At 51.5% G+C, this 26,711-nt stretch overlaps 2 protein-coding genes across 2 annotated transcripts in view; one reads left to right on the forward strand and one right to left on the reverse strand.

Annotated features, from left to right (window-relative positions):
* The window catches only part of AK8 (adenylate kinase 8), an 841,444-nt gene that overhangs the window by 338,130 nt on the left and 476,603 nt on the right, over nucleotides 1-26,711 (forward strand). The gene's annotated exons all lie outside the window — the stretch shown is intronic.
* LOC147717977 (endogenous retrovirus group PABLB member 1 Env polyprotein-like) lies at nucleotides 9,098-10,477 on the reverse strand. The gene has a single exon (XM_086919297.1). It carries the CDS (start codon nucleotides 10,475-10,477, stop codon nucleotides 9,098-9,100), a length of 1,380 nt encoding a protein of 459 aa, XP_086775423.1.

Raw genomic sequence — 26,711 nt, forward strand, 5'->3', positions numbered from 1 at the left:
AGAGTGGAGGGAAGCCGTCCACAGGTACAGAGAGTGGAGGGAAGCCGTTCACTGGTACAGAGGAGGGGAAGCCTCACACGTACAGAGAGTGGTGGGAAGCCGTTCACAGGTACAGAGAGAGAAGGGAAGCCATCCACAGGTATAGAGAGTGGAGGGAAGCCGTCCACAGGTATAGAGAAAGGAGTGTGGCCAGACCGGTACAGAGAAAGGAGAGAAGCCGTCCACAGGTACAGAGAAAGGAGTGAGGCCAGACAGGTACAGAGAGTGGAGGGAAGCCGTCCACAGGTACAGAGAGTGGAGGGAAGCCGTCCACAGGTACAGAGAGTGGAGGGAAGCCGTTCACAGGTACAGGGAGAGAGAAGGGAAGCTGTCTACAGGTACAGAGAGAGAGAAGGGAAGCCGTCTACAGGTACAGAGAGTGGAGGAGGGAAGCCGTTCACAGGTACAGAGAGTGGAAGGAAGCCGTCCACAGGTACAGAAGCCGTCCACAGCTACAGAGAGTGGAGGGAAGTCGTCCACAGGTACAGAGAGTGGAGGGAAGCCGCCCACAGGTACAGAGAGTGGAGGGAAGCCGTCCACAGGTACAGAGGAGGGGAAGCCTCACACGTACAGAGAGTGGTAGGAAGCCGTTCACAGGTACAGAGAGAGAGAGAAGGGAAGCCGTCCACGGGTACAGAGAGTGGAGGGAAGCCGTTCACAGGTATAGAGAAAGGAGTGTGGCCAGACAGGTACAGAGAAAGGAGAGAAGCCGTCCACAGGTATAGAGAAAGGCGTGTGGCCAGACAGGTACAGAGAGTGGAGGGAAGCCGTCCACAGGTACAGAGAGTGGAGGGAAGCCGTCCACAGGTACAGAGAAAGGAGTGAGGCCAGACAGGTACAGAGAGAGGAGGAGGGAGCTGGGCAGGTACAGGGAGGGGTGGAAGCCGGACAGGTGGGGGCGGGAGGGGGGTGAACACGCCTTCTGCAGTCCCGGACGGTAAAGTAAAGCCGGCCATGTTCAGAGATGGCAGGAAGAGCAGCCCCCTGGGCCTTTGCATAGGCTGAGCGGGGGCCACACTGCTAGTTGTTTATTCTCCTTTTCACACTGTAAATGTTCAAGTAGAGTTGAGGCGCGGGCGGGCCTGTCTGCAGCGTGTGCTTTATGTCTCCTGGCCGGGCCTCGAGCTGCTATTAATTGCGACACTTTGGGCCCTGACAGCCGCCAGGCCCGCTGCTCCGGCACGGTTCTGACGAGCGCCGGCTTTATAGATGTCAGCCGCGTCCTCGGAGGAGCGCCTCGGCTGATGGAGAGCCCTGCCGAGGCGCTGTGTCTGCGGTAAATCTCCGAGAAGTGTGCGTGGAACTACGGCGGATCGGACTCCGGGGGGCTCCGGCGCGCAGAGGGTGCCTAGAGCCGGGGCTGGGTCGGGCCTGGGCTTGTGGGGCGGGGGCGACGGCCTGTCATCCTTCAGGGGCCGGTCCTTCGAGGTGCGCAGAGGGTGCCTAGAGCCGGGGCTGGGTCGGGCCTGGGCTTGTGGGGCGGGGGCGGCGGCCTGTCATCCTTCAGGGGCCGGTCCTTCGAGGTGCGCAGAGGGTGCCTAGAGCCGGGGCTGGGTCGGGCCTGGGCTTGTGGGGCGGCGGCCTGTCATCCTTCAGGGGCCGGTCCTTCGAGGTGCGCAGAGGGTGCCTAGAGCCGGGGCTGGGCTTGTGGGGCGGGGGCGACGGCCTGTCATCCTTCAGGAGCCGGTCCTTCGTGGTGCGCGAGGAAGCAGTTCTGCGCCCTCTCAGGGGTGCGAGAGCCTGTCACGGCTGACAGATGCCTCTGCGATGCCTTTATTTTCTCTCAGCCTGCCTTCTGTCATGGCGGAATGCGTTTTGTTTTTATTCAGGGAATGCATAAATCATTCTGTCAATAAAGAAACCACCCAGTTATTTGGTGTTTAAAGGGTACGACCTCTGATTGTTGTAAGTGGGTTTGCGTCCGCCTCTGTGGGTGAGCAGCAGCGGGTTCGACTCTAGACGCCTCAGCTCGCGGATGCTGCCAGGGGTGAGGAAGGGGCAGAGAGCTTTGCCCGGTTCCAGGCACCCGCCCACTTTAGATTTAAAGGTAGGGCTTTAATACACACACGTGTCCATGGACGAGCCCCCGCAGGTCACTTGCAGACAAAACCAGGAAGAATATTGCAACCATCTCCCAGTGCGATCGATGTTGTAGGGACCCCACAGACACTGCTGCCCCACCATGGGGTGTGTTTAGTGGCGAGGCCTGAATGTGGGGTGCTGTGCTGTCGAGTGTTTGTGATCGTTGGAACAAATGTGCTTCACAAGCCTGCAGACCCTGCGATGGATGGATGGAAGATTCATCCAGATTATTGTTAAGTTAGCGCCTTGAGGCCTGGGCTCCGCAGCTTGCCCGCTATGAATCTTACCGAAACCATTACACTAACTTAGCATGGAGGCAGTTTTCATTTACAGCCATCTATGTAGGAAGGGAGCTAGAAGCAAAGTAAGCGTAAAGAGTGCCGCTGAGATGCATGTGAGGTACTAGCTGTGCGCTATATAAAACAAGCATTGCAATGCCGCAATGCCAGCAGGCCTGGCTTATAAGGAGAAGGGTTTTGTAAATCAGTGATCGGTTTAGGCACTCAATAAGTCATCAAACGTGCATTCTATCACTCATCCTTGCACTCATGCATCCATTCAGCCACACACTTACACATTCATGTATTACCCACGTATACACCCTTAATAAAACACATACACACACACACAAAGTCAAAAATGTATGCAGGATAAATTAAAGGAATAAAAGTAGAAAAAGAAAAAATGCTGTTGACCAAAGATGGGTGACATATGCTTGCAATTACAAGTTAAATATAACATACCACCCCACCAAACAACGTCCTTTGAAGGCCGCCTAGTTCACCACTGAACTACATGAAGCCAGTCGCGCTTGCAGACGCCTAGAGAAAATCTGGCGAAACCTGAAAACCCCGAAGCACGGAACAACCACAGGCGCGCCCGGAAGGAATACCACCAGCGCATAAGAGACACCAAATGGACCTTCATCACAGACAAAGTTCAGACCAACCCCAAGGAACTGTTCAACGTCATTCAGCAGTTCACAAAGCCCCCCAGCGAAGCCACGGACATCACACCCTCCTAGGACTCTGCGACAAGCTCAGCTCATACTTTTATCTGAAGATCAAGGCCCTCTACGACAACTTCAGTGAACGGACGCAGGTCACTACCTCCCCCCCGTACGCCGCAGATAAGCCAACCATCTTGACCTGGAATCCCGCCACCGTCTAACACATCACATGTGACCAGTCAGGAGCCCCAACAGACCCCTGCCCTCTGCACATATTCCACAGAGCCGCCACCGCCATCGCACCCAAACTTAGACTGACCATCAACGCATCCTTCATGTCCGGCATCTTCCCAGAGGACTGGAAGCGGGCAGAAGTTAAACCACTCTTCAAGAAACCCATGGCCGACCCAACTGACCTGAAAAACTCCTGGCCCATCTCTCTCCTCCCTTTCGCAGCCAAAGTCACCGAGAGACTCGTGAATACCCAACTGACCACCTTCTTGAAGAGCACTCCATCTTTTACGCCTCGCAGTCTTGATTCCGCAGCAACCACAGCACAGAGACCACCCTCTTCACCGCAACTGATGCCATCTGAATGCTCCTCGACCAGGAGAACACTGTGGCTCTCATCCTTCTAGACCTCTCCACAGCCTTCAACACTGTTTCCCACCGCACACTCGCAGCCAGACTTCACGACGCGGGATACAAGGAGCCGCCCTTGGCTGGATCCGATCCTTTCTCGCAGGCAGAACTCAGAGGACCTGGCTCCCTCCCTTCATCTCCAAACCTACTGATATCGATTGCGGAGTACCCCAGGGTTCTTTGCTCAGCCCCACGCTCTTCAACATCTAAATGGCCCCCCTCTCTGCCATCGTAAGACAGCATGGGCTCAGCATTTTATCCTACGCCGACGACACCCAGCTCATCTTCTCACTCACGAAGAAACCCGAAGACACCAGACTTTGCTACCAGGAAGGGATGAAGAACGTCGCAGCCTAGATGAAAGACAGCTGTTTGAAGCTCAACTCGGAGAAGACCGAGGTCCTCATCCTCGGACACTGCACATCCGCCTGGGACAACACCTGGTGGCCCACTGCCCTTGGCAATCCTCCCATGCGTATGGACCATGCACAAAATCTCAGCATCATCCTCGACTCCTCCCTCTTCATGAATCGCCAGATCAAGCTATCGCCTCCACCAACTTCAACTGCCTGCGCATCCTCCGTAAGACCCTCAAATGGATCCACCCCGACTGCAGAAAGACCGTCACCCACGCACTCATAACCAGCAGACTGGACTACGGCAACGCATTATACGCCGGAATCAACAGAGCTCTACTAACCAGACTCCAGACCATCCAGAACGCTGCCGCCAGACTCATTCTCAGGACTCCGCATCATGAATACATGACCCAATACCTGCGAGACCTCCACTGGCTCCCTGTCGAGAAGAGGGTCACCTTCAAACTCCTCACCCACGCCTACAAATCCCTCAACAACATCGGACCCAAGTACCTCAACGAGAGAGTCTCCTTCCACGTACCCAAAAGGAACTTCCATTCCACTGACCTCGCCCTGGCAGAGGTCCCCTGCATCCGCAGAACCAGAACAGGTGGAAGAGCCTTCTCCTACATCGCAGCCAAGACCTGGAACATCAGATGCTTCCCAACCCTGCAAACATTCAGGAAGGACCTCAAGACCTGGCTCTTCGACTCATCCAGAAGCTGCAACTGATCCGGAGCTGCCCCCAACCCCTAGCGCCTTGAGACCCTTACGGGTGAGTAGTGTGCTTCACAAACCCTTGATTGATTGATTGATTGAACATAGCAGTGGGTTGTCATATTCCAATGCTATTGAACGTAGACCATTACTTTAAAGCTCCGGCATAGCCACCATGTTTACCCTGCGTGACTGATCTCACCAACTTTATGAAGACCAACGTTCTAAAGCTGAACACTGACAAGACCCAAATCATGATCTTCGGGAATAGCACATCACCATTGGACTCCGCCGGGTGGCCATTTGAGCGGGTACTGACACCCACAAACAACCTCCCCTCCCACGCCAAGAACCTCTGGATCATCAACTGCAATCTCAACATGAGTGCCCACGTCAATGCCGTCACTGCCTCATGCTTTCATACTTTGATGATTCTGAAGAAGATTTTCAAATGCTCCCAATCGGCACCTGGAACATCGTCATGCACCCCCTGGTCACAAGCAAGCTGGACTACGGAAACACCCTCTATGCCGGGTCAACTAAAACCTCACCAGACCGCTGCAGACCGTTTAGAACTCGGCAGTTAGAATCACTCTCAACCCCTTCTTCTGCACTCACATCACACCACACCTGCAGGAGCTTCACTGGCTCCCCATTCACAAACAAGCAAAATTCAAACTCCTCACCCACACTTTCAAGGCACTACATAACACTGGCCAGCATACCTCAATAATCGCATCTGCTTCACAAACCTTCCAGACCCCTCCGCTCGTCCGGACTTCTACTTGTACACATTACACACATCCAGAAAACCAGATCTGGCAGTCGAACCTTCACATACATTGCTGCTAAAACGAAGACTGACTTGCTGCTGCACATAAGAGCCTCCTCTTCACTACTTTAATTCCTCCAGAAGCTGAAGACCTGGCTTTTTGAGTAGTCCCACCAGGACCTAGGTGTGGCTAGACTCACACATGCTCAGCGCAGAGAAACACTCCTGGGTGATAGTGTGCTATTCAAATCTGCATGACATAACATGACCAATGTGTTGGCCATCTTGGAATGGTAAAGTAATAATGCTCCATGGACAATACCTTTCCATAATGGCTGCCTGGTTGGCCTAGATGTGCTGGCTGTTCAGGATGCTGTGCACTACTGATGAAGTAACAGGCAAGCAAGCTGGGGAGCTGTAGCCTGCTCTAAAGAATGAAAATAAAGCGAGGAGAAGGGCAGAATTGAAAGGGGGCTATAAAAGGAGAAAATCTAAATCTAAAGGACTGACCTACCGCGCGGGTTATATGAATTCACCCTTATATGCCGATTGGCACTATCAAATGCTTTTCAGAATAAGTCGAGCCTACTGCCCTTGTCGTAAAGTATGGTGCCAGACACACCGTTGCCCAGTAAACCAATCAAGCCCAAAGGCTTGACCATTGGCTTATCACCATCACCAATTAGTCCCTACAGTCTTCCGCATAACATTTCACATAAGGGGAAACGTGGCGAGCTGAAAGAGCCTGCCGGCCTCTGTGGTGTCTGGGCCTGTCACCCTGGTGAGCTGAAAGAGCCTGCCGGCCTCTGTGGTGTCTGGACCTGTCACCCTGGAGCCCCGGTGAGCTGAAAGAGCCTGCAGGGCCCTGTGGTGTCTGGACCTGTCACCCTGGAGCCCCGGTGAGCTGAAAGAGCCTGCAGGCCCCTGTGGTGTCTGGACCTGTCACCCTGGAGCCCCGGTGAGCTGAAAGAGCCTGCAGGGCCCTGTGGTGTCTGGACCTGTCACCCTGGCGAGCTGAAAGAGCCTGCCGGCCTCTGTGGTGTCTGGGCCTGTCAACCAGGAGCCCTGGTGAGCTGAAAGAGCCTGCAGGCCCCTGTGGTGTCTGGACCTGTCACCCTGGAGCCCCGGAGAGCTGAAAGAGCCTGCAGGGCCCTGTGGTGTCTGGACCTGTCACCCTGGCGAGCTGAAAGAGCCTGCTGGCCTCTGTGGTGTCTGGGCCTGTCAACCAGGAGCCCTGGTGAGCTGAAAGAGCCTGCAGGCCCCTGTGGTGTCTGGGCCTGTCACCCTGGAGCCCCGGTGAGCTGAAAGAGCCTGCAGGCCCCTGTGGTGTCTGGGCCTGTCAGCCTGGAGCCCCAGTGAGCTGAAAGAGCCTGCAGGCCCCTGTGGTGTCTGGGCCTGTCACCCTGGAGCCCCGGTGAGCTGAAAGAGCCTGCAGACCCCTGTGGTGTCTGGACCTGTCACCCTGGAGCCCCGGTGAGCTGAAAGAGCCTGCAGGGCCCTGTGGTGTCTGGACCTGTCACCTCGGCGAGCTGAAAGAGCCTGCCGGCCTCTGTGGTGTCTGGGCCTGTCAACCAGGAGCCCTGGTGAGCTGAAAGAGCCTGCAGGCCCCTGTGGTGTCTGGACCTGTCACCCTGGAGCCCCGGTGAGCTGAAAGAGCCTGCAGGGCCCTGTGGTGTCTGGACCTGTCACCCTGGCGAGCTGAAAGAGCCTGCCGGCCTCTGTGGTGTCTGGGCCTGTCACTCTGGAGCCCTGGTGAGCTGAAAGAGTCTGCAGGGCCCTGTGGTGTCTGGGCCTGTCAGCCTGGAGCCCTGGTGAGCTGAAAGAGCCTGCAGGCCCCTGTGGTGTCTGGGCCTGTCACCCTGCAGCCCTGGTGAGCTGAAAGAGCCCGCAGGCCCCTGTGGTGTCTGGACCTGTCACCCTGGCGAGCTGAAAGAGCCTGCCGGCCTCTGTGGTGTCTGGGCCTGTCAACCAGGAGCCCTGGTGAGCTGAAAGAGCCTGCAGTGCCCTGTGGTGTCTTGACTTGTCACCCTGGAGCCCCAGTGAGCTGAAAGAGCCTGCAGGCCCCTGTGGTGTCTGGACCTGTCACCCTGGAGCCCCGGTGAGCTGAAAGATCCTGCAGGCCCCTGTGGTGTCTGGACCTGTCACCCTGGAGCCCCGGTGAGCTGAAAGATCCTGCAGGCCCCTGTGGTGTCTGGACCTGTCACTCTGGAGCCCTGGTGAGCTGAAAGAGTCTGCAGGGCCCTGTGGTGTCTGGGCCTGTCAGCCTGGAGCCCTGGTGAGCTGAAAGAGCCTGCAGGCCCCTGCGGTGTCTGGGCCTGTCACCCTGCAGCCCTGGTGAGCTGAAAGAGCCTGCATGCCCCTGTGGTGTCTGGACCTGTCACCCCGGTGAGCTGAAAGAGCCTGCAGGCCCCTGTGGTGTCTGGACCTGTCACCCTGGTGAGCTGAAAGAGCCTGCAGGCCCCTGTGGTGTCTGGACCGGTCACCCTGGCGAGCTGAAAAAGCCTGTTCCGGCCCCAGCGGTATCTGGGCCTGTCACCCTGGAACCCCGGTGAGCTGAAAGAGCCTGCAGGGCCCTGTTGTGTCTGGGCCTGTCACTCTGGAGCCCTGGTGAGCTGAAAGAGCCTGCAGGGCCCTGTGGTGTCTAGGTCTGTCACCCTGGAGCCCTGGTGGGTGAGCTGAAAGAGCCTGCAGGCCCCTGTGGTGTCTGGACCTGTCACCCTGGTGAGCTGAAAGTGCCCGCAGGCCCCTGTGGTGTCTGGACTGGAGAACCTGACCTTATGGGCCAGGCGGCGTAGGGCACGCCTAAGATCTCCGGGTTCACCTGCTTTGGCAGACAGAGACACGTGACACTCTGTTAGGCGTAGAAAAGCAGATTTATTAGCTGCAGCTAAGCACAGTTGTCCTGTAAGTACATCAATGGTAGGTTCTCAGAAGACTGCCACTTCATTCCGTGGCGCACAATCTATTATACTACACAGGTTTACAATGCCAACTCCCAAAACATACAAAACTGACAAATAGGAATAGTTTGAAAACAAGCTATCGAATGTCTAAAAACACACCCTCCTTTTGGACCCTGTGTGCTCTCCTCCCTTCAAGTTAATCAACACTAGTGCCCGTAATTCAATTTGCAGGTGGTAGAACATGTCTGAATGCTTCAAAAGACAGTCTATTAAGAAGAGAACACACACAGAGAATAGCGAAGGTCAGTTGAACAAGATAAAGTCAAGAAGAATGGTGGGACCCAAACAGGGGAATAAGATATGGATTAATCAGTCTAGACATGGATTTACAAACTCGGGAAACCCTGACATCGGTTTCAGAAACATGGGCAGGAGTTACTCTTTAACTGGAGAGACACGTAGCAGCTGAAAAGGCAAAAACATTGCGTTCATCACGTCCGCCGTGCTGCCTGAGTGAGGCAACACAAAATGGCGGTTAAATACAAAATGGCAGCTAGATATGAAGCAGAGTCGAAAACCACGTAACCTCAGACCCTCCTTTTGCCATACCCAGGCAAAGCACAAAAGACTCATGTTAGTCTGAGTCGATATCAATGGTCATGAGGTCACTGAGTTGTTGCTGCAACATCATTCTAATATTCTCTATTTCCTGTGTTACTGGCTTAGAAACACACACAGTGGCACAAAGTCCGCAAATAGCTGGACCACACTGTAAACAAAGACAACAAGAAAAGATGATTGCTAGAATCGCTCCAAGGAAAGTTAACACTTTCCATCCCCAGGTGGACAGTAGTCCCCAAAACCATCCCATCACAGACCAATCTCCAGTGTCCTGATGAATGGACTCGGAGATGACATGTAGCTTAGAAATGGCTTGGTATACTGTAGGGGCATAATCAGGAACGTAAACGCAGAAACTAGACCCAATCAATTTACAGACTCCTCCTCTATCTGCAAGGACAATGTCTAGAACCATTCGGTTCTGCAAAGTCATAAGGCGATCCGCCTGAAGTTCAGCTGTCAAATTACTCAATGCTCCAGAAGTTACGTTTGTGGTAGCATCGACCACACGAACTAGACGTCTGATGTTTCTACTATTAACCATTGGACCCCAAAAAGGAAGAAACCCTTTCAGAAAATCTCCTCCCTCTTGTCCGGCTGTGTCTTCCGCATCAATAACCCCTCTACCAAATCTTTTTCTATGGTGATTTGCAGGAGCAGTATATGTCGGAGGAAGAAGAAAAGCTATATAACATGTTCCCGAGAAATATGTGGGAAGCCATGTATAAGCTCTGTCGTGACAGATAAAGTATGTACTTTGAGATGGCACTAACGGTGAAGAAATCAAGGGTGTATAAACGTATGTGTGGGAACAATTACTTCTTTCTTGCTTAATTTTGGTATTCTGGCCATTTATTTGTAAACACAAATTACCTCTTTGGGGTAAACCCCAAATTGGTGCAAATCTCTTCAGTTTAACCTTGTCAGTAAGACTAGTGATATAACGAGTCACGTTCCATCCATCATATGCTCTCTTCTCATCCTTGGGAATTTTAACAATATCAGCAATTTTTGCCATGGTCACTATTCCCTTTATCAAAGTACTGTGACTGAAATCCACTCCACCATTGTAGGACCCACCAGGAGGATATCGGAGTAGGTTCTGGTATGTATTAGAAAACATAGCCAGATAAGCCCAAGCAGAACCTTCATTCATAAATGGAAGGACGAAATACGGCATCCCTCTCTCTGTATTATGTGGTATGAGCCCACAAACCCAACAATCAGTAGTATTTACTACCAATTGATGCTGGTGTAACAATTGGATAAATGAATTGTTGAAATATTCCATCCTTCTCATCTGCTCATGGTCTGGGAGTGAGTAAAATGTGTGCGGAGAAATAGTAGTAGAGGAAATCAAAGAAGTAGAAGTAGGGACAGGTGTCAGCTGCATACTGTGTACGATCCATCCTACACATGCTAATAAACTACATAAACATACTGAAATACATAATGGTACGCCACAACGACTGAATATTAATTTCTTATAATGATTTCTTTTCATTATCTTAATATCATTCTCTTGTTTCTGCGCTATCCATTACTCTAAAGGCGTTGCTCACGATAATCTTTCTTAATCACTTGGCTGTGATTGTTAGCCGTCCTATGACACTGCAAGTCCTGTTGACCTAGTCACTATTCAGGTCACAGCCTAAGACTCCTACCGTGACCCTGCAACTTGATGGATAATGGAAAAGGAATGTTTTTCTTTTTAATAAAGGCAAAATTATAAAACTCAGAATTTAATTGTCTTTAGGCAACCTTTTTCTCAGGTTGTACCGTCTCTTGCCAGGTATCGTTTGGTCCCTAAACAAAGTCTCTGGATCCGATGTGTTTAGTCGTAGATGTGGAGGTACAGCTTCCTGCAAAACGTTGTTGTCCTCTTTCTCAGAACTAGTCCAATCCAGGCGTGCACTGCTGAATGGTACGAATCTGGGTACTTTCTCACATTCACTATCATCAACACCTTCTCGGACCCACTGGGCATAAGGTAAAGGTAATGGTACCCTTTTGCAGTGCACGCCGTGGATCCAGGTTTTCTTCCAGACGACTTTCACTGGTGTACGAGTTGTTAGTAGGACTTGTCTCTGCGGCCCCCAACGAGGTTCCAGATTCTTTTTCCTCTGGAAATTCTTCAGACACACCCAGTCCACAAGTTGGATGAAGTGTCCTGGATCTGAGGAAGCCTCCGGCAAAGCGTTTTGTACCTGTTGACGAATAACACGCAATTTAGTGGTGAGATCGTGCAAATAATCAACCAACAATGGATACGGAATGTCTGAATACTTTTTGGGACGAGGGACTCCCCAGACATTGGCTGGGCGTCCAAAAACAATTTCGTATGGGCTAAGCCCCAACCGAGAATGGACAGTCGTTCTTGTTGAGAGAAGTGCCAAAGGCAAGGCATCAGGCCAGGAAAGGCCTGTGCTGGTCTGAATCTTTGCTAACTTAAGTTTGAGAGTGCCATTGTAACACTCTACCAAACCCGTTGACTGAGGGTGGTTTGCCGTATGAAATTTCTGTCTAATACCAAGACCCACACACACCTTCTGCATAATCTCACCTACTAATTCACTCCCATTGTCACGCCAGACAATGCGCGGCAAACCAAACGTCGGAAAGAATTCCTTCAGAAGAAATTTGGCAGTAGACAAAGCAGTATTGTCCTTTAGGGGGTAAGCCTCTATATATCTGGAAAAGGCACAAACTACCACCAGGACATACTTAAGATTATTGAAACGTTTCATATGGATGTAATCTATTTGCAGTACCTCAAAAGGATACGTAGGGGGAGCAAAGTGACCTGCTGGAGTTGGAGTTCCCTTTCCTGGATTATGCATCAAGCAAACAATACAATGCTTCACTACATTTTCTGCACAATTAGGAATATTTTCATTCTGCCATACTGGAGCTAGGAGTTTACATATACCCCTTGCATTAATATGGGCTGGTCCATGAGCCATAGTAACCACAGGTAATACATACACATCTGGTAACAACCATCGCTGATGCTCTGACAATTCCGTCCAACATCCCATCGTATCCAACATTCCCGTACTCTCTCTCCACTTACTCAATTCTTTCTCAGTTGCCTCCTTCTGAATCATTTTCACGCTTTCTACTGTGTCTTCACACATACCAGCATCTGGGACCCAACTTGCCGGTCCTGCAACATACATGCGACTTTCAACATTCTGTGCCGTTTCGCTCACTATTTCATCCGCAAATGCATTTCCTCGACCCACGTCATCAGTGATCTTTTTATGCGCACAACTCTTCACAATCGCTATTTGAGTAGGCAAAGCAAGTGATTCAAGAAGGTCAGTCACCAACTGGCCATGCTGTATTTTAGTGCCGTGGGAGGTAAAGAATCCTCTTTCTCTCCACAAACGGCCGAAGCTATGGGCAATGCCAAACGCGTATTGACTATGTGTATAAACAGTCACTCTCTTTCCTTTCGCCAATACACATGTTCTCGTCAACGCAATCAACTCTGCAGCTTGCGCTGAATTCTGTGAAATGCGTGCAGTTTCTACTATCGTATGTAGAGTTGTAACAGCATAAGCTGCTGTCGTCTCACCATTAGGAAGCTTGAAACAAGACCCAGCTACCCACAGGATCCCATCCGGATCCGTAAGTGGTGTATCTTTCAAATCAATTTGACCTTTAGTTTCTTCTTCCGTACGAAGAAAACAATCATGCTGATCTTGTACATTTTTCTCATCCAAAATAGGCAACAATGTTGCTGGAATCAGAACATTACATCTCCTGATATGTATGTGACTGTCTAAAAGCGTCTATTCATATCCAGACAAACGGGCACTCATTAAGTGCTGGGTTTTTGTCCTGTTCAAGAGAGTATCTGCTGAGTGTGGCACCATAACATTAAGAGTATGATCCAACACCAATCCAGCAGATTAACGAATGCTGCTGCCGCTGTTGCTCTAAGACAACTGGGTAATGCCTTAGTGACTGGATCTAATGTAGCCGAGAAATAGGCACATGGCCTTTGTTTATCTCTGAATTGTTGTGTCAAGACTGATAATGCACAACCTTCTCTTTCATGAACATAGAGTGTAAAAGGTTTACTGTAATCTGGAGTACCCAACACAGGAGCCTAAAACAAAGCAGTACGTAAGTCAGAAAAACTATTTTATCATTCATCAGTCCAAGGAAGAGGTTGGGGCGTATCTTTCAGAGTGAGTGCCAACAAGGGTTTAGCTAGTAAGGAAAAGTTCGGAATCCACTGTCTACAATAAGAGGTAATGCCTAAGAAACCACGCACCTCTCTTTGTGTGGATGGTACAGACATTTGCACAATTGCTTGGATACGTTCTGGGGTCAATCGCCTTCCCTCCTTCGACAAGAGATGACCTAAATAGGTAACCTCTTGGCGGCAATATTGCAACTTAGAAAGTGATACTTTGTGGTGTAGATCAGACAAATGTCGCAAAAGTGACACAGTCTCATTCTTACAGACATCTTCCGAATTAGCAGTCACTAACAAATCATCCACATATTGGATAAGAGTAGCACCTGATGGCAAAGAAAAGGTGTCAAGCTGAGACTTCAAAGCTTGACTATAGATGGAGGGACTCTCACAATAGCCTTGAGGTACACGCTTAAATCGGAAACTTCGGCCTCTGAGAGAGAAACCAAAGAGATCACTACTTTCCTCAGCAATGGGAATGCTAAAGAAAGCATGTTTGAGATCAATAACCGAAAACCAAGCTGCGGAAGCAGGAATCATATTAAGCAAAGCAGTAATATCTTGAACAACAGGAAACTGAGGGACAACAATTTTGTTGACCTCTCGGAGATCTATCACAAAACAATAGACAGGTGGCTGAGAAGGATCAGTACGCTTAGGAACCGGCAGAACAGGACTATTACAAACATTTCCTCTGGTCTCCTCGACCACACCCTTCTGAACCAAGTCATGAACAATAGCCAGCAAAGCTCTCTCACCATAGTTAGATATTTTATATTGTGGAATACGTGGTAACTTAACATCAGGCTTCACAGTAATCACATAAGATGGAATTTGAAGCAAACCAACATCATTCGGACCCGTAGCCCAAAGCGTAGCAGGAAGCGAACGAAGTTCGAGTGGCAGTTGGTCTTTAGATACATACATCGGAGAAGTCAACTTATCACCTAAAGTAAGATGTACACCAGAGGGTGAGCAATACAATGTGGCATGCAGACGTTTCAATAAGTCCAAACCCAATAAATTCTCTCCGCAACCCGTCGTCAGAAGAAGTGGAGCTTCTAAATCATACGGACCAATGGAAAGAGGCAAAGGACAAGAAACAGGGTTGCTAACTGGGGCGCCAGAGAATCCTACAGAAACATTTGTTAAGCCAGACAAAGGTGCCCCAGGGAGTTTGGAATGCATAATAGAACTTCTCATTGCACCAGTATCCAAAAGAAATGGTTCTGTAACACCCAATGCTACAACATTAACATAAGGTCCATCCTGATCCACTGGAACTGATACGACTCCCTTACTCTGTCTATGGCTGTCCTAGCAAGTGAGGAAATCAGCATTCTCACTATCTGGGCAATAATCGTCATTGTAATATTGTGCAGACTGAGAATTCCGCTGATCAAAATAATTTGTAGAGTCCTGAGGGGGAGAGGGACGTCGTTCCTGAGACGACGCACCACGCCCTCTACCTCTGGACACTGACCGAGAATCTCCACGACCCCGCGGCGTTAATGATCTGCCATAACGTTGCAACAAAATCGGACAAGTATTTTTTTTTATTTTTTTTTGGAAAACCTTTATTAGTCTTGCAATCAATTACAGGTACGGGCCTACAACCTTCTCGGCCGGCCGCGAAACAGAGTAAAAGTATAGCAATCAATGCGGAGAGTCAGAACAATTCAAAAGCCGGGACGATACGTATACCAGGAGACAACTCGTGGGCAAACGATCAGGTCCAAAGTCAGGATTACAGAGGTTCATTTTTAAAATATAAAGAACTGAAAAAGTGCCATACAATCACACGTGGTCCTGCAATACAGCGCGCTAATCAGGATATCTACAATTAGTATAAATACAGACAAAGTAGTGGGGTAAGGCACACAAATCAGGAGAAACGTAGGCACAAATCCGGTGGATAGCAAACCCTAACCCCACCTCTCAAAACAATACACGTTACAGGAACCATGAATGAAGACAACACTATAGAAAAAGAAAAAAGACTAAAGGGCCATGGAAACAAAGAACGAGCAAACCCCGCCCCCCTACCCCCACCCTGCCCACCCGCGGAAGGCCAAGGCCTATCCCCCCCAGCCGCGTGCCTGTCGCCCTATTGGAACCCGAAATTTAGAAAAGAATAAGAGAAAAGACAAGAAGCATAGGTGGAGGAGGGCCCTCAAAGTCGCCGCCCGGCCCCGCCCATGACCCCTGCACATGGGGAAGATCCAGACGCAGAATAGAGTATCATGGAGAACATCAAGTACCAATTACATGAGTAATACAATCCCAATGCAACACACCCAAAGCACCGTCAGTTAACGTGAGGGCCACCGAAACCTAAAATGCATCATCCCTGGCCTCGTCTAGCAACGGAACCACCAAATGACCCCTTGACAATCGATATACAGTACTTTTTGGAGGATCCGAGCGAATCAGGCCCGAACAACACCAAGAAAAAGTTCAGCAGCTCGAGTCCATCAGGACGCGTGCAGCTGAAATCCTAGGGCGTCGGTACCAAGCCCGCGGGTGTCACAAAGTCCAAGCACAGTAATACCATCCATGAAGAGGAAATCTCACAGTCCGGCAAGTGCCGCGGTGTTGTCGGGACGGCCCGAGAAGAAGAACAGCGTTGCGTCCCTAGACTCAAGCTAAGCACGCGTCCCAAAGAGTCACTCACGCGCACAACCGCACTGTCCAGGGAGGACGAAGTAACCAGGTCCCTCGGCAGTTCCCAAAACCCAGGCAGGGCCAGAGTCCTCCCCAAGGAAGTAGATACGGGCACGTCGGCACTCCATTGGAATCGGACCACGTCCTTACAGGGCGGTGAAACAGCAATGGCGGCCATTCTTCGATCCAGGTCACAGGCATTGCAAATCAGGGTCTCGCGTAGATCCGTTAGGCCGGCCAAGACATCCTTGGGTGTGGGCTCCATTGTGCGCTGCCAGCACCCCAGCTCCGCGCCTACGGCATCCGTCCGACCGGGACATGGTCCTTGAGGGAGGGTGTCAGCCGCCATCTTTGTCAGTTCGGCCCCGTCCCTATGCACCTCACTGTAGGGACCGGCCCCAGCACAGGGCGCCACTAAATGTACGCCCGGAGCACAAAGTTATGAGGGGGGTTCCCCAGGGAGAGTCACCAAAGGCTAAACAAAAGACCCTACCACTCCCTGGGGGCCGCCCGCCTGTCTCGGGGGCGATCCTTGGTTATGTCCGGGCGCGGAGTCCGAAGAGGAGGGCCAGGAGCCACACACCCCCCTCGACTCAAGTATGCCTCGCAGGCCCCCAAGGCTCTTTGATAAGGGACCGGGCTGATGCTGCCGTCAGCGGCACTTCAAGACAACCGCACCCTCCGACCGACTCCCCACCACCAGAGGCGGCCGCTGTTGTTGCAGTCGCGGCCGGCTGCCCGTTGCAATCGACACCCTGGCTTCGTAACCGCATGGGCCGCAGAGCAGTGGGTGGGAAATTCTCCGGATTCACAGCACGCAGGAGTCTCAGGAGCAGGTGGTAAGTGAACGCTCTCCTTCTTTTATCCAAATACACCTTCGTAGTTCAGAACGAACAGCAGGATGAGCGTGCAGGGCGAGAGGGCTCACGGAGCCGAGCGGCTATGCGACCATTTCGGATGCTGACTTGGCGGACAAGTAATCTTAAAATGACCTTCCTCTTTACAATAGGCGCATTGATTAGGACCTAACGGAAATCGCGGAGCTGAACATTCAGGTTTTTGCAACAGCTTCTGAAACTGTGGGGGCTTTTGAAATTACGGCTGAGTAGAACGAGGAGGATAAGCCTGTTGTAGAAGAACCTTCGTTTTTAATTCTTTAGTTTTCTTCTCCACTTTCTCCTTATCTTCCTTATCCCTATTCTCATAATATTGAGCAGTAGCTAATATCTGGACAGTTGAAGAAAAGCCCATGCACTCTCAGATTGTTTCAATTTATGCGATAATGCTGGAAGTAAATTAAAAACAAATTTATCTACAAATAATCGCTGTCCACCTTCAGTACTCATATCTTGACCACTATGGTCGATGAAAGTCTCTTCGAAACGAGTAAAGAAATCAGAGACGCTTTCATCAATCTTTTATTTGCACGCTGCTAACTTATCCCAGTTAACGCGTACAGCAGGCATCATCGTATTCATAAGATCTATTATTCTACCGGGCAACTCCGAAATCAGATCATCAGGTTTGGCACCTCCTATTTGTCCTGCATCTGCGGCTGTAATAGCAGCCCAATTACCACCTAAAGCTTGATCATGGTCTTGTCTACGAATTTTAGCCCATAAAGCTTGTGGAACTACATTTCCCTAGAGTAAATCAATATCTGCCAAATTCATAATACATGCATTAACAGACGGAGACAATTCTTTATAATACCCAGCAGGATTCTTACGAGGGTCCGGTAAGGACTGCTTAAGTGCCAACACTTCTGATCTTTTCCAAGGATCATGTACCCATATGCGCTGAAAATGAGAGGGGATAGCTGGATTAGCGTTTGGGTCTGCCTCTCTCCATATTGGAGGAACTTCTCGCATAGGATATTGTGCCATTTTACGACGAACCACAGGATCAGGCTGAAGAGAATTTTGAGAGAAAAAGGAAGATCGGAAAGTAACAAGCTTCTGAACAGCAGACTCTACATCAGGGCCCACAATAAGTCCCTAATCAAATTGATCCTGTATTTAGAATAAATCCTGAGGAGGTGAATCCAAATCCGTATCTTCCCACCCTTTGATAAGAGTGTTGCACATAGTATTAAAGACATACCTCTGCGTAGGCGCGTTCCATTGCAGAAAGGTGTCTAAAATATCACGTACACTATACTGTAGACTACTCATGATCCAATTACGAGCAAGAGAATCTAACTTAGTCCATTCTTCCAAATGTGGAATCTGGCTATGAGATTGTCTTCGAGATGAAGCAGGAGAAAAGAAAAGAGGTCCAAGAAAAGGTGACAAAAGACCAGAAACAGTTTCAACTAAACGTTTTCGAGCTGTAGGGGAATCTGATACTAGAACAGGAGATAACGTATTCTGTAAAACAGGAGAAGAACCAGTAGCAAAAGAAGGTAAAGGAGACTGAGGCACAGAAGATTGGGGTACAAAAGTCGGTGGCAAAGGGGGTGGAGGTGGAATCACAGGAAGAGGCAACTGTGCAGGAACCAGAACAGCTGGATTAGCAACAGGTTGTAATGGAGGTGCATTAGCACCTAACACATAAGGTGGAGGTAACGTCAAGAGATGGGACACGAAAGGATCTTCATCAGAACCCTTACTCTTTGAGGCAGTAGGTAACACAGGATAACATCTGTCTATTGCCATACGATGCAGTCTCTCCGAAACCTCAACCATCTGATCAGCTTCATCATTTTTAAACTGTTGGGCAGCCTGCAAAATCGTCATATTCTGCTCTTTCTTATCTTTCTTCATTTGCTTAATTTCTTTCTGTTTGGCTTCTTTACGCCAGAGGCGGAAAGAGTCAAACATTGCCGGCCGGGCTTTTCTCTTAAATAAAATCGCTTCCAAATTATCCAGTATAGCAGGCTCAAAGGTGCCATTTTGTGGCCACCGTAAGACACCATCTTTTTTAGTATATCGAATCCATGTTTCATTAAAAATAATAGGACCTAAACCATGTTTTGAATAGTGCTCATAAATGGGAGTTCCAGCTGGAGGAATCGGACAAGAATCCTCTAGCCGGGAATCCCTAGTACAACCAAAACAACAAAATTTCTTAAACCTACTAAATCCAGGCATTTCGTAATGAACTGGACTACTTACAAACGTCAAGGGATTTTAGACAATATAGTCAAAGCACAAACGTACTTACCCCTTGGCTTCGGTTAGTGCACTAATCGAATAACAAAAAACAAAAACAAAAAGTGGGCGCTACCCACGAATACTTAACTAAATCTTTTCTCACGCCAACAGATGTCCGTATAACGTCTCGCGATACTAATCATCACCAGGGGCCAAAGCAGGGCAACAGTCAGGGCAGCAGTCGTCAGCAGCCGTCGGGAAGGCGTAATCGGTCCACTTCGACATACAGGGGTCGCTCACGTGGCTGGCGAAATCCTCCGGAATTTTCTTGCGAAGCTCCTCATGACCCTCGGGCAAAACTACTACCACTGAAGTCGCCCACACGTTGGGCTGCCAATTGGAGAACCTGACCTTATGGGTCTGGCGGCGCAGGGCACGCCTAAGATCTCCGGGTTCACCTGCTTTGGCAGACAGACACGTGACACTCTGTTAGGCGTAGAAAAGCAGATTTATTAGCTGCAGCTAAGCACAGTTGTCCTGTAAGTACACCAATGGTAGGTTCTCAGGAGACTGCCACTTCATTCCGTGGCGCACAATCTATTATACTACACAGGTTTACAATGCCACCTCTTAAAACATACAAAACTGACAATTAGGAATAGTTTGAAAACAAGCTTTCGAATGTCTAAAAACACACCCTCCTTTCAAACCCTGTGTGCTCTCCTCCCCTCAAGTTAATCAATACTAGTGCCTGTAATTCAATTTGCAGGTGGTAGAACATGTCTGAATGCTTCAAAAGACAGTCTGTGTAACAAGAGAACACACAAAGAGAATAGCGAAGGTCAGTTGAACAAGATAAAGTCAAGAAGAATGGTGGGACCCAAACAGTGGAATAAGACCTGGATTAATCAGTCTAGACATGGATTTACAAACTCTGGAAACCCTGACATCGGTTTCATAAACATGGGCAGGAGTTACTCTTTAACGGGAGAGACACGTAGCAGCTGAAAAGGCAAAAACATCGCGTACATCACGTCTGGTGCTGCCTGAGTGAAGCAACACAAAATGGCAGTTAAATACAAAATGACAGCTAGATATGAAGCAGAGTCGAAAACCACGTAACCTCAGGACCTGTCACCCTGATAAGCTGAGGGAGCCTGCAGACCCCTGTGGTGTCTGGGCCTGTCACCCTGGAGCCCTGGTGAGCTGAAAGAGCCTGCGGGCCCGTGTGGTGTCTGGTCCTGTCACCCTGGCGCCTTGGTGAGCTGAAAGAGCCTGCATGCCCCTGTGGTGTCTGGGCCTGCCACCCTGGAGCCCTGGTGAGCTGAAAGAGCCTGCAGGGCCCTGTTGTGTCTGGGCCTGTCACCCTGGCGAGATGAAAGAGCCTGCCGGCCTCTGTGGTGTCTGGACCTTTCACCCTGGAGCCCTGGTGAGCTGAAAGAGCCCACAGGCCCCTGTGGTGTCTGGGCCTGTCAGCCTGAAGCCCTGGTGAGCTGACAGAGCCAGCAGGCCCCTGTGGTGTCTGGGTCTTTCACCCTGGAGCCCTGGTGAGCTGAAAGAGCCCGCAGGCCCCTGTGGTGTCTGGGCCTGTCAGCCTGAAGCCCTGGTGAGCTGAAAGAGCCAGCAGGGCCCTGTGGTGTCTGGACCTGTCATCCTGGAGCCCTGGTGAGCTGAGGGATCCTGCAGGCCCCTGTGGTGTCTGGACCTGTCACCCTGGATCTCTGGTGAGCTGAAAGAGCCTGCAGGGCCCTGTGGTATCTGGACCTGTCACCCTGGTGAGCTGAAAGAGCCTGCAAGCCCCTGTGGTGTCTGGGCCTGTCACCCTGGAGCCCCGGTGAGCTGAAAGAGCCTGCAGGCCCCTGTGGTGTCTGGGCCTGTCAGCCTGTCACCCTGGTGAGCTGAAAGAGCCTGCTGGCCCCTGTGGTGTCTGGACCTGTCACCCTGGAGCCCCAGTGAGCTGAAAGAGCCTGCTGGCCCCTGTGGTGTCTGGGCCTGTCACCCTGGAGCCCCGGTGAGCTGAAAGAGCCTGCAAGCCCCTGTGGTGTCTGGGCCTGTCAGCCTGAAGCCCTGGTGAGCTGAAAGAGCCAGCAGGCCCCTGTGGTGTCTGGACCTGTCACCCTGGAGCCCTGGTGAGCTGAAAGAGCCTGCAGGGCCCTGTGGTGTCTGGACCTGTCACTCTGGAGCCCTGGTGAGCTGAAAGAGCCTACAGGCCCCTGTGGTGTCTGGGCCTGTCACCCTGGTGAGCTGAAAGAGCCTGCAGGCCCCTGTGGTGTCTGGACCTGTCACCCTGGAGCCGTGGTGAGCTGAAAGAGCCTACAGGCCCCTGTGGTGTCTGGGCCTGTCACCCTGGTGAGCTAAAAGAGCCTACCTGCCCCTGTGGTGTCTGGACCTGTCACCCTGGTGAGCTGAAAGAGCCTACAGGCCCCTGTGGTGTCTGGGCCTGTCACTGTGGTGTCTGGGCCTGTCACCCTGGTGAGCTGAAAGAGCCCGCAGGCCCCTGTGGTGTCTGGACCGGTCACCCTGGAGCCCTGGTGAGCTGAAAGAGCCCGCAGGCCCCTGTGGTGTCTGGACCGGTCACCCTGGAGCCCTGGTGAGCTGAAAGAGCCCGCAGGCCCCTGTGGTGTCTGGACTGGTCACCCTGGAGCCCTGGTGAGCTGAAAGAGCCCGCAGGCCCCTGTGGTGTCTGGACCGGTCACCCTGGAGCCCTGGTGAGCTGAAAGAGCCTACAGGCCCCTGTGGTGTCTGGACCTGTCACCCTGGAGCCCTGGTGAGCTGAAAGAGCCTGCAGGGCCGTGTGGTGTCTGGGCCTGTCACCCTGGAGCCCTGGTGAGCTGAAAGAGCCTGCAGGGCCGTGTGGTGTCTGGGCCTGTCATCCTGGAGCCCCGGTGAGCTGAAAGAGCCTACAGGCCCCTGTGGTGTCTGGGCCTGTCACCCTGGTGAGCTGAAAGAGCCTGCAGGGCCCTGTGGTGTCTGGACCTGTCACACTGGAGCCCCAGTGAGCTGAAAGAGCCTACAGGCCCCTGTGGTGTCTGGGCCTGTCACCCTGGTGAGCTGAAAGAGCCTGCAGGGCCCTGTGGTGTCTGGACCTGTCACACTGGAGCCCCAGTGAGCTGAAAGAGCCTGCAGGGCCCTGTGGTGTCTGGGCCTGTCACCCTGGTGAGCTGAAAGAGCCTGCAGGGCCCTGTGGTGTCTGGACCTGTCACACTGGACCCCCAGTGAGCTGAAAGAGCCTGCAGGCCCCTGTGGTGTCTGGGCCTGTCACACTGGTGAGCTGAAAGAACCTACAGGCCCCTGTGGTGTCTGGGCCTGTCAGCCTGGAGCCCTGGTGAGCTGAAAGAGCCTGCAGGCCCCTGTGGTGTCTGGGCCTGTCACCCTGCAGCCCTGGTGAGCTGAAAGAGCCTGCATGCCCCTGTGGTGTCTGGACCTGTCACCCCGGTGAGCTGAAAGAGCCTGCAGGCCCCTGTGGTGTCTGGACCTGTCACCCTGGTGAGATGAAAGAGCCTGCCGGCCTCTGTGGTGTCTGGACCTTTCACCCTGGAGCCCTGGTGAGCTGAAAGAGCCCACAGGCCCCTGTGGTGTCTGGGCCTGTCAGCCTGAAGCCCTGGTGAGCTGACAGAGCCAGCAGGCCCCTGTGGTGTCTGGGTCTTTCACCCTGGAGCCCTGGTGAGCTGAAAGAGCCCGCAGGCCCCTGTGGTGTCTGGGCCTGTCAGCCTGAAGCCCTGGTGAGCTGAAAGAGCCAGCAGGGCCCTGTGGTGTCTGGACCTGTCATCCTGGAGCCCTGGTGAGCTGAGGGATCCTGCAGGCCCCTGTGGTGTCTGGACCTGTCACCCTGGATCTCTGGTGAGCTGAAAGAGCCTGCAGGGCCCTGTGGTATCTGGACCTGTCACCCTGGTGAGCTGAAAGAGCCTGCAAGCCCCTGTGGTGTCTGGGCCTGTCACCCTGGAGCCCCGGTGAGCTGAAAGAGCCTGCAGGCCCCTGTGGTGTCTGGGCCTGTCAGCCTGTCACCCTGGTGAGCTGAAAGAGCCTGCTGGCCCCTGTGGTGTCTGGACCTGTCACCCTGGAGCCCCAGTGAGCTGAAAGAGCCTGCTGGCCCCTGTGGTGTCTGGGCCTGTCACCCTGGAGTCCCGGTGAGCTGAAAGAGCCTGCAAGCCCCTGTGGTGTCTGGGCCTGTCAGCCTGAAGCCCTGGTGAGCTGAAAGAGCCAGCAGGCCCCTGTGGTGTCTGGACCTGTCACCCTGGAGCCCTGGTGAGCTGAAAGAGCCTGCAGGGCCCTGTGGTGTCTGGACCTGTCACTCTGGAGCCCTGGTGAGCTGAAAGAGCCTACAGGCCCCTGTGGTGTCTGGGCCTGTCACCCTGGTGAGCTGAAAGAGCCTGCAGGCCCCTGTGGTGTCTGGACCTGTCACCCTGGAGCCGTGGTGAGCTGAAAGAGCCTACAGGCCCCTGTGGTGTCTGTGCCTGTCACCCTGGTGAGCTAAAAGAGCCTACCTGCCCCTGTGGTGTCTGGACCTGTCACCCTGGTGAGCTGAAAGAGCCTACAGGCCCCTGTGGTGTCTGGGCCTGTCACTGTGGTGTCTGGGCCTGTCACCCTGGTGAGCTGAAAGAGCCTGCAGGCCCCTGTGGTGTCTGGACCTGTCACCCTGGAGCCCTGGTGAGCTGAAAGAGCCCGCAGGCCCCTGTGGTGTCTGGACCGGTCACCCTGGAGCCCTGGTGAGCTGAAAGAGCCCGCAGGCCCCTGTGGTGTCTGGACTGGTCACCCTGGAGCCCTGGTGAGCTGAAAGAGCCCGCAGGCCCCTGTGGTGTCTGGACCGGTCACCCTGGAGCCCTGGTGAGCTGAAAGAGCCTACAGGCCCCTGTGGTGTCTGGACCTGTCACCCTGGAGCCCTGGTGAGCTGAAAGAGCCTGCAGGGCCGTGTGGTGTCTGGGCCTGTCACCCTGGAGCCCTGGTGAGCTGAAAGAGCCTGCAGGGCCGTGTGGTGTCTGGGCCTGTCATCCTGGAGCCCCGGTGAGCTGAAAGAGCCTACAGGCCCCTGTGGTGTCTGGGCCTGTCACCCTGGTGAGCTGAAAGAGCCTGCAGGGCCCTGTGGTGTCTGGACCTGTCACACTGGAGCCCCAGTGAGCTGAAAGAGCCTACAGGCCCCTGTGGTGTCTGGGCCTGTCACCCTGGTGAGCTGAAAGAGCCTGCAGGGCCCTGTGGTGTCTGGACCTGTCACACTGGAGCCCCAGTGAGCTGAAAGAGCCTGCAGGGCCCTGTGGTGTCTGGGCCTGTCACCCTGGTGAGCTGAAAGAGCCTGCAGGGCCCTGTGGTGTCTGGACCTGTCACACTGGACCCCCAGTGAGCTGAAAGAGCCTGCAGGCCCCTGTGGTGTCTGGGCCTGTCACACTGGTGAGCTGAAAGAACCTACAGGCCCCTGTGGTGTCTGGGCCTGTCAGCCTGGAGCCCTGGTGAGCTGAGGGAGCCTGCAGCTCGGTCTACCAGAAATCTAGACACCCCGGTCGCCTGTTAGCAGCACTGTGACTAATCCAAGGTCTAGAAATGACTAAGTAGCATAGAAAATGCAACGCACAATTATAATACAGGGCATAGCGCAACACTTAGTGCTTGATCAGACACTTGAGGGCTTCACAGGAAGATGAAAGTATTCCAGCCTCTGGACAATGCAGTGATCTCGCCTGAGTTGAAGATTATACACTCTGAGAATAAATAAAACACTTTGTGTCTGCCTGTCATGTAAAAACCCTCATACAGACCCCTTACCTACCATAAATAACTATAAAGGTGTGCTATGAATATCGTACATGAATACTGTAAGAAACTGGACTATTATTTGAGGTGGACAACTGCCCATCTCAAGGAAGTCACAACCCTTGTTGGCATGAACCATCCAAGTCTAAACTCAACCTTCTAGTAGCTATGACACTGAGCAGACAGAAGTCACTTAGGGCAATGTGTAAAGTAGTTATGCAGTACCAAAACAGTAATAATGTCATTCAGTCAAACCATCTTCATTCGGCTACAATAAAGCCATGAAAGTTAAGAACATCAATGAAAAAGACATAAATAAATACAGAAAAAGCATTAAAATCTGTGTATAATTAAAATGCTGTAGCAACATCTTAAATCATATAGAAGGACTTAAAGTGCACACAGCAATTGGAATATAAAAACACACTCCAAGCGATTAATAAGAGCGTCTTCAGCGGGACTTTGAGGCCATTAGAAGCTCCTGGGTCTTACATGAATTTCACTTGGCAAAGGAGAGCCTAGTTTGCAAATCTTGTGTCACAGCTTGTCTCATTTACATAAACCGCTCAGTGGAACTGGCCTTGAAGTGCAGGAGTACAGTACTGGCAAGAGAGAAGAAAAACATCTCGAATAGCATGATGTTACTCAAAAGTAAGCCACATGCAGAGCTTCGATTATACTTGTACACATGCATTACCCATATCGCTGCCTTGTGGGCAGAGAGCATCTTATGACGTGTCGAGGGAGCCTAGCTGGTGCAAAAAAGGCTATGGCTATCTTGTGCTGTCTAATGCTTGCATCTTGCAGAATTGGAGCCAGAAAATGTTTCCGGTGGAGCTTATACAGTGTGCAAAAAAGCAAAAAGTGTGCTGTGCTTTTTTGTGAAACCTTATTGCAGGGACAAGTTGGAAGATTTGGAAACCAAGATCCCTGAGTTGGAAGTGTGACTAAAGAAATGTACTATATTAAATCGCATGCAGGTTAGATAAAATCTATACTCCCTGTTAAACTGTGGGAATTAAGTAGAACTCAGGACCTGTTGATAAGTTAATAAGACAAAGGTTACTACATGATTTCGTTTTCTGCTATTTCTTTGCTCGAAAATTGGATTGATAGTTGATAAATACGTTTTTAACCATAGCTTGGATGTAGCTGAAATACCTTTTGGTTATTAGAAAAAGTCTGGGATCCCCAAGGGGGTGAAAGCTAGTTTAGCGTACACTATTGTTGGAAATTGGGTTACTGGTTGACTGGGGTGTGAGCCCTGGTCAAGCAGCAACCTCAATCCTTGTCCGGGTGAGGCACAAGCCAACCCAAAATAAACCTGTGTTAAACCCCCTGTAGCTTGTATTGTATTGTATAATGGATTTATATAGCGCTTATCACCCAGGGGTCTCTAAGCGCTTGCCTTGGGAACCCGTCCTGGCTTTTCCCTGTGAGATAGCCCCTACAGGGCATCCCCAAGGTGAAAGCCAGGCATCCCGCCGCAGGGGGCCGTTGTGGAGATTAAGGAAGCTTAATGCCCAGAGTTGCAGAGTGTGAACCCATGATTAGGTCAGGCACCGAAGCGAGAATTATCGAGTCCGTGGACATTTGAGCTCAAGACCCTGCCGCGTCGGGAATTGAACCCTGGTCCCGGGTCTGACCTCTGCTTCAGGGTCTGCCTCCTCTAACCGGTGAGCCACACTTCTCCACTTCTTCGCTTAGCACAGAGCAGTCAAGTTTAACTTAGAGGCAATGTGTAAAGTATTTGTGCAACACTTAAAACCGCAAACCAGTGAAATACACAACACAAAAGACCCTACAGCAGATTCAAAAAATAGTTTAATTTAACAAACAAGACCAAAATGACAAAATCCAATCAGTGGAACCAGTAGAGTTAAGAATTTTTAGAGAATAAACTGTAAAATAGTGCG

This window comes from Lissotriton vulgaris, chromosome 5 (genome assembly GCF_964263255.1).
Source record: "Lissotriton vulgaris chromosome 5, aLisVul1.2, whole genome shotgun sequence".
Lineage (NCBI taxonomy): Eukaryota > Metazoa > Chordata > Amphibia > Caudata > Salamandridae > Lissotriton > Lissotriton vulgaris.

Coding starts and splice junctions, on each gene's coding strand:
- LOC147717977 (XM_086919297.1), bottom strand. CDS start 10,477: ATGCAGCTGACACCTGTCCCTACTTCTACTTCTTTGATTTCCTCTACT.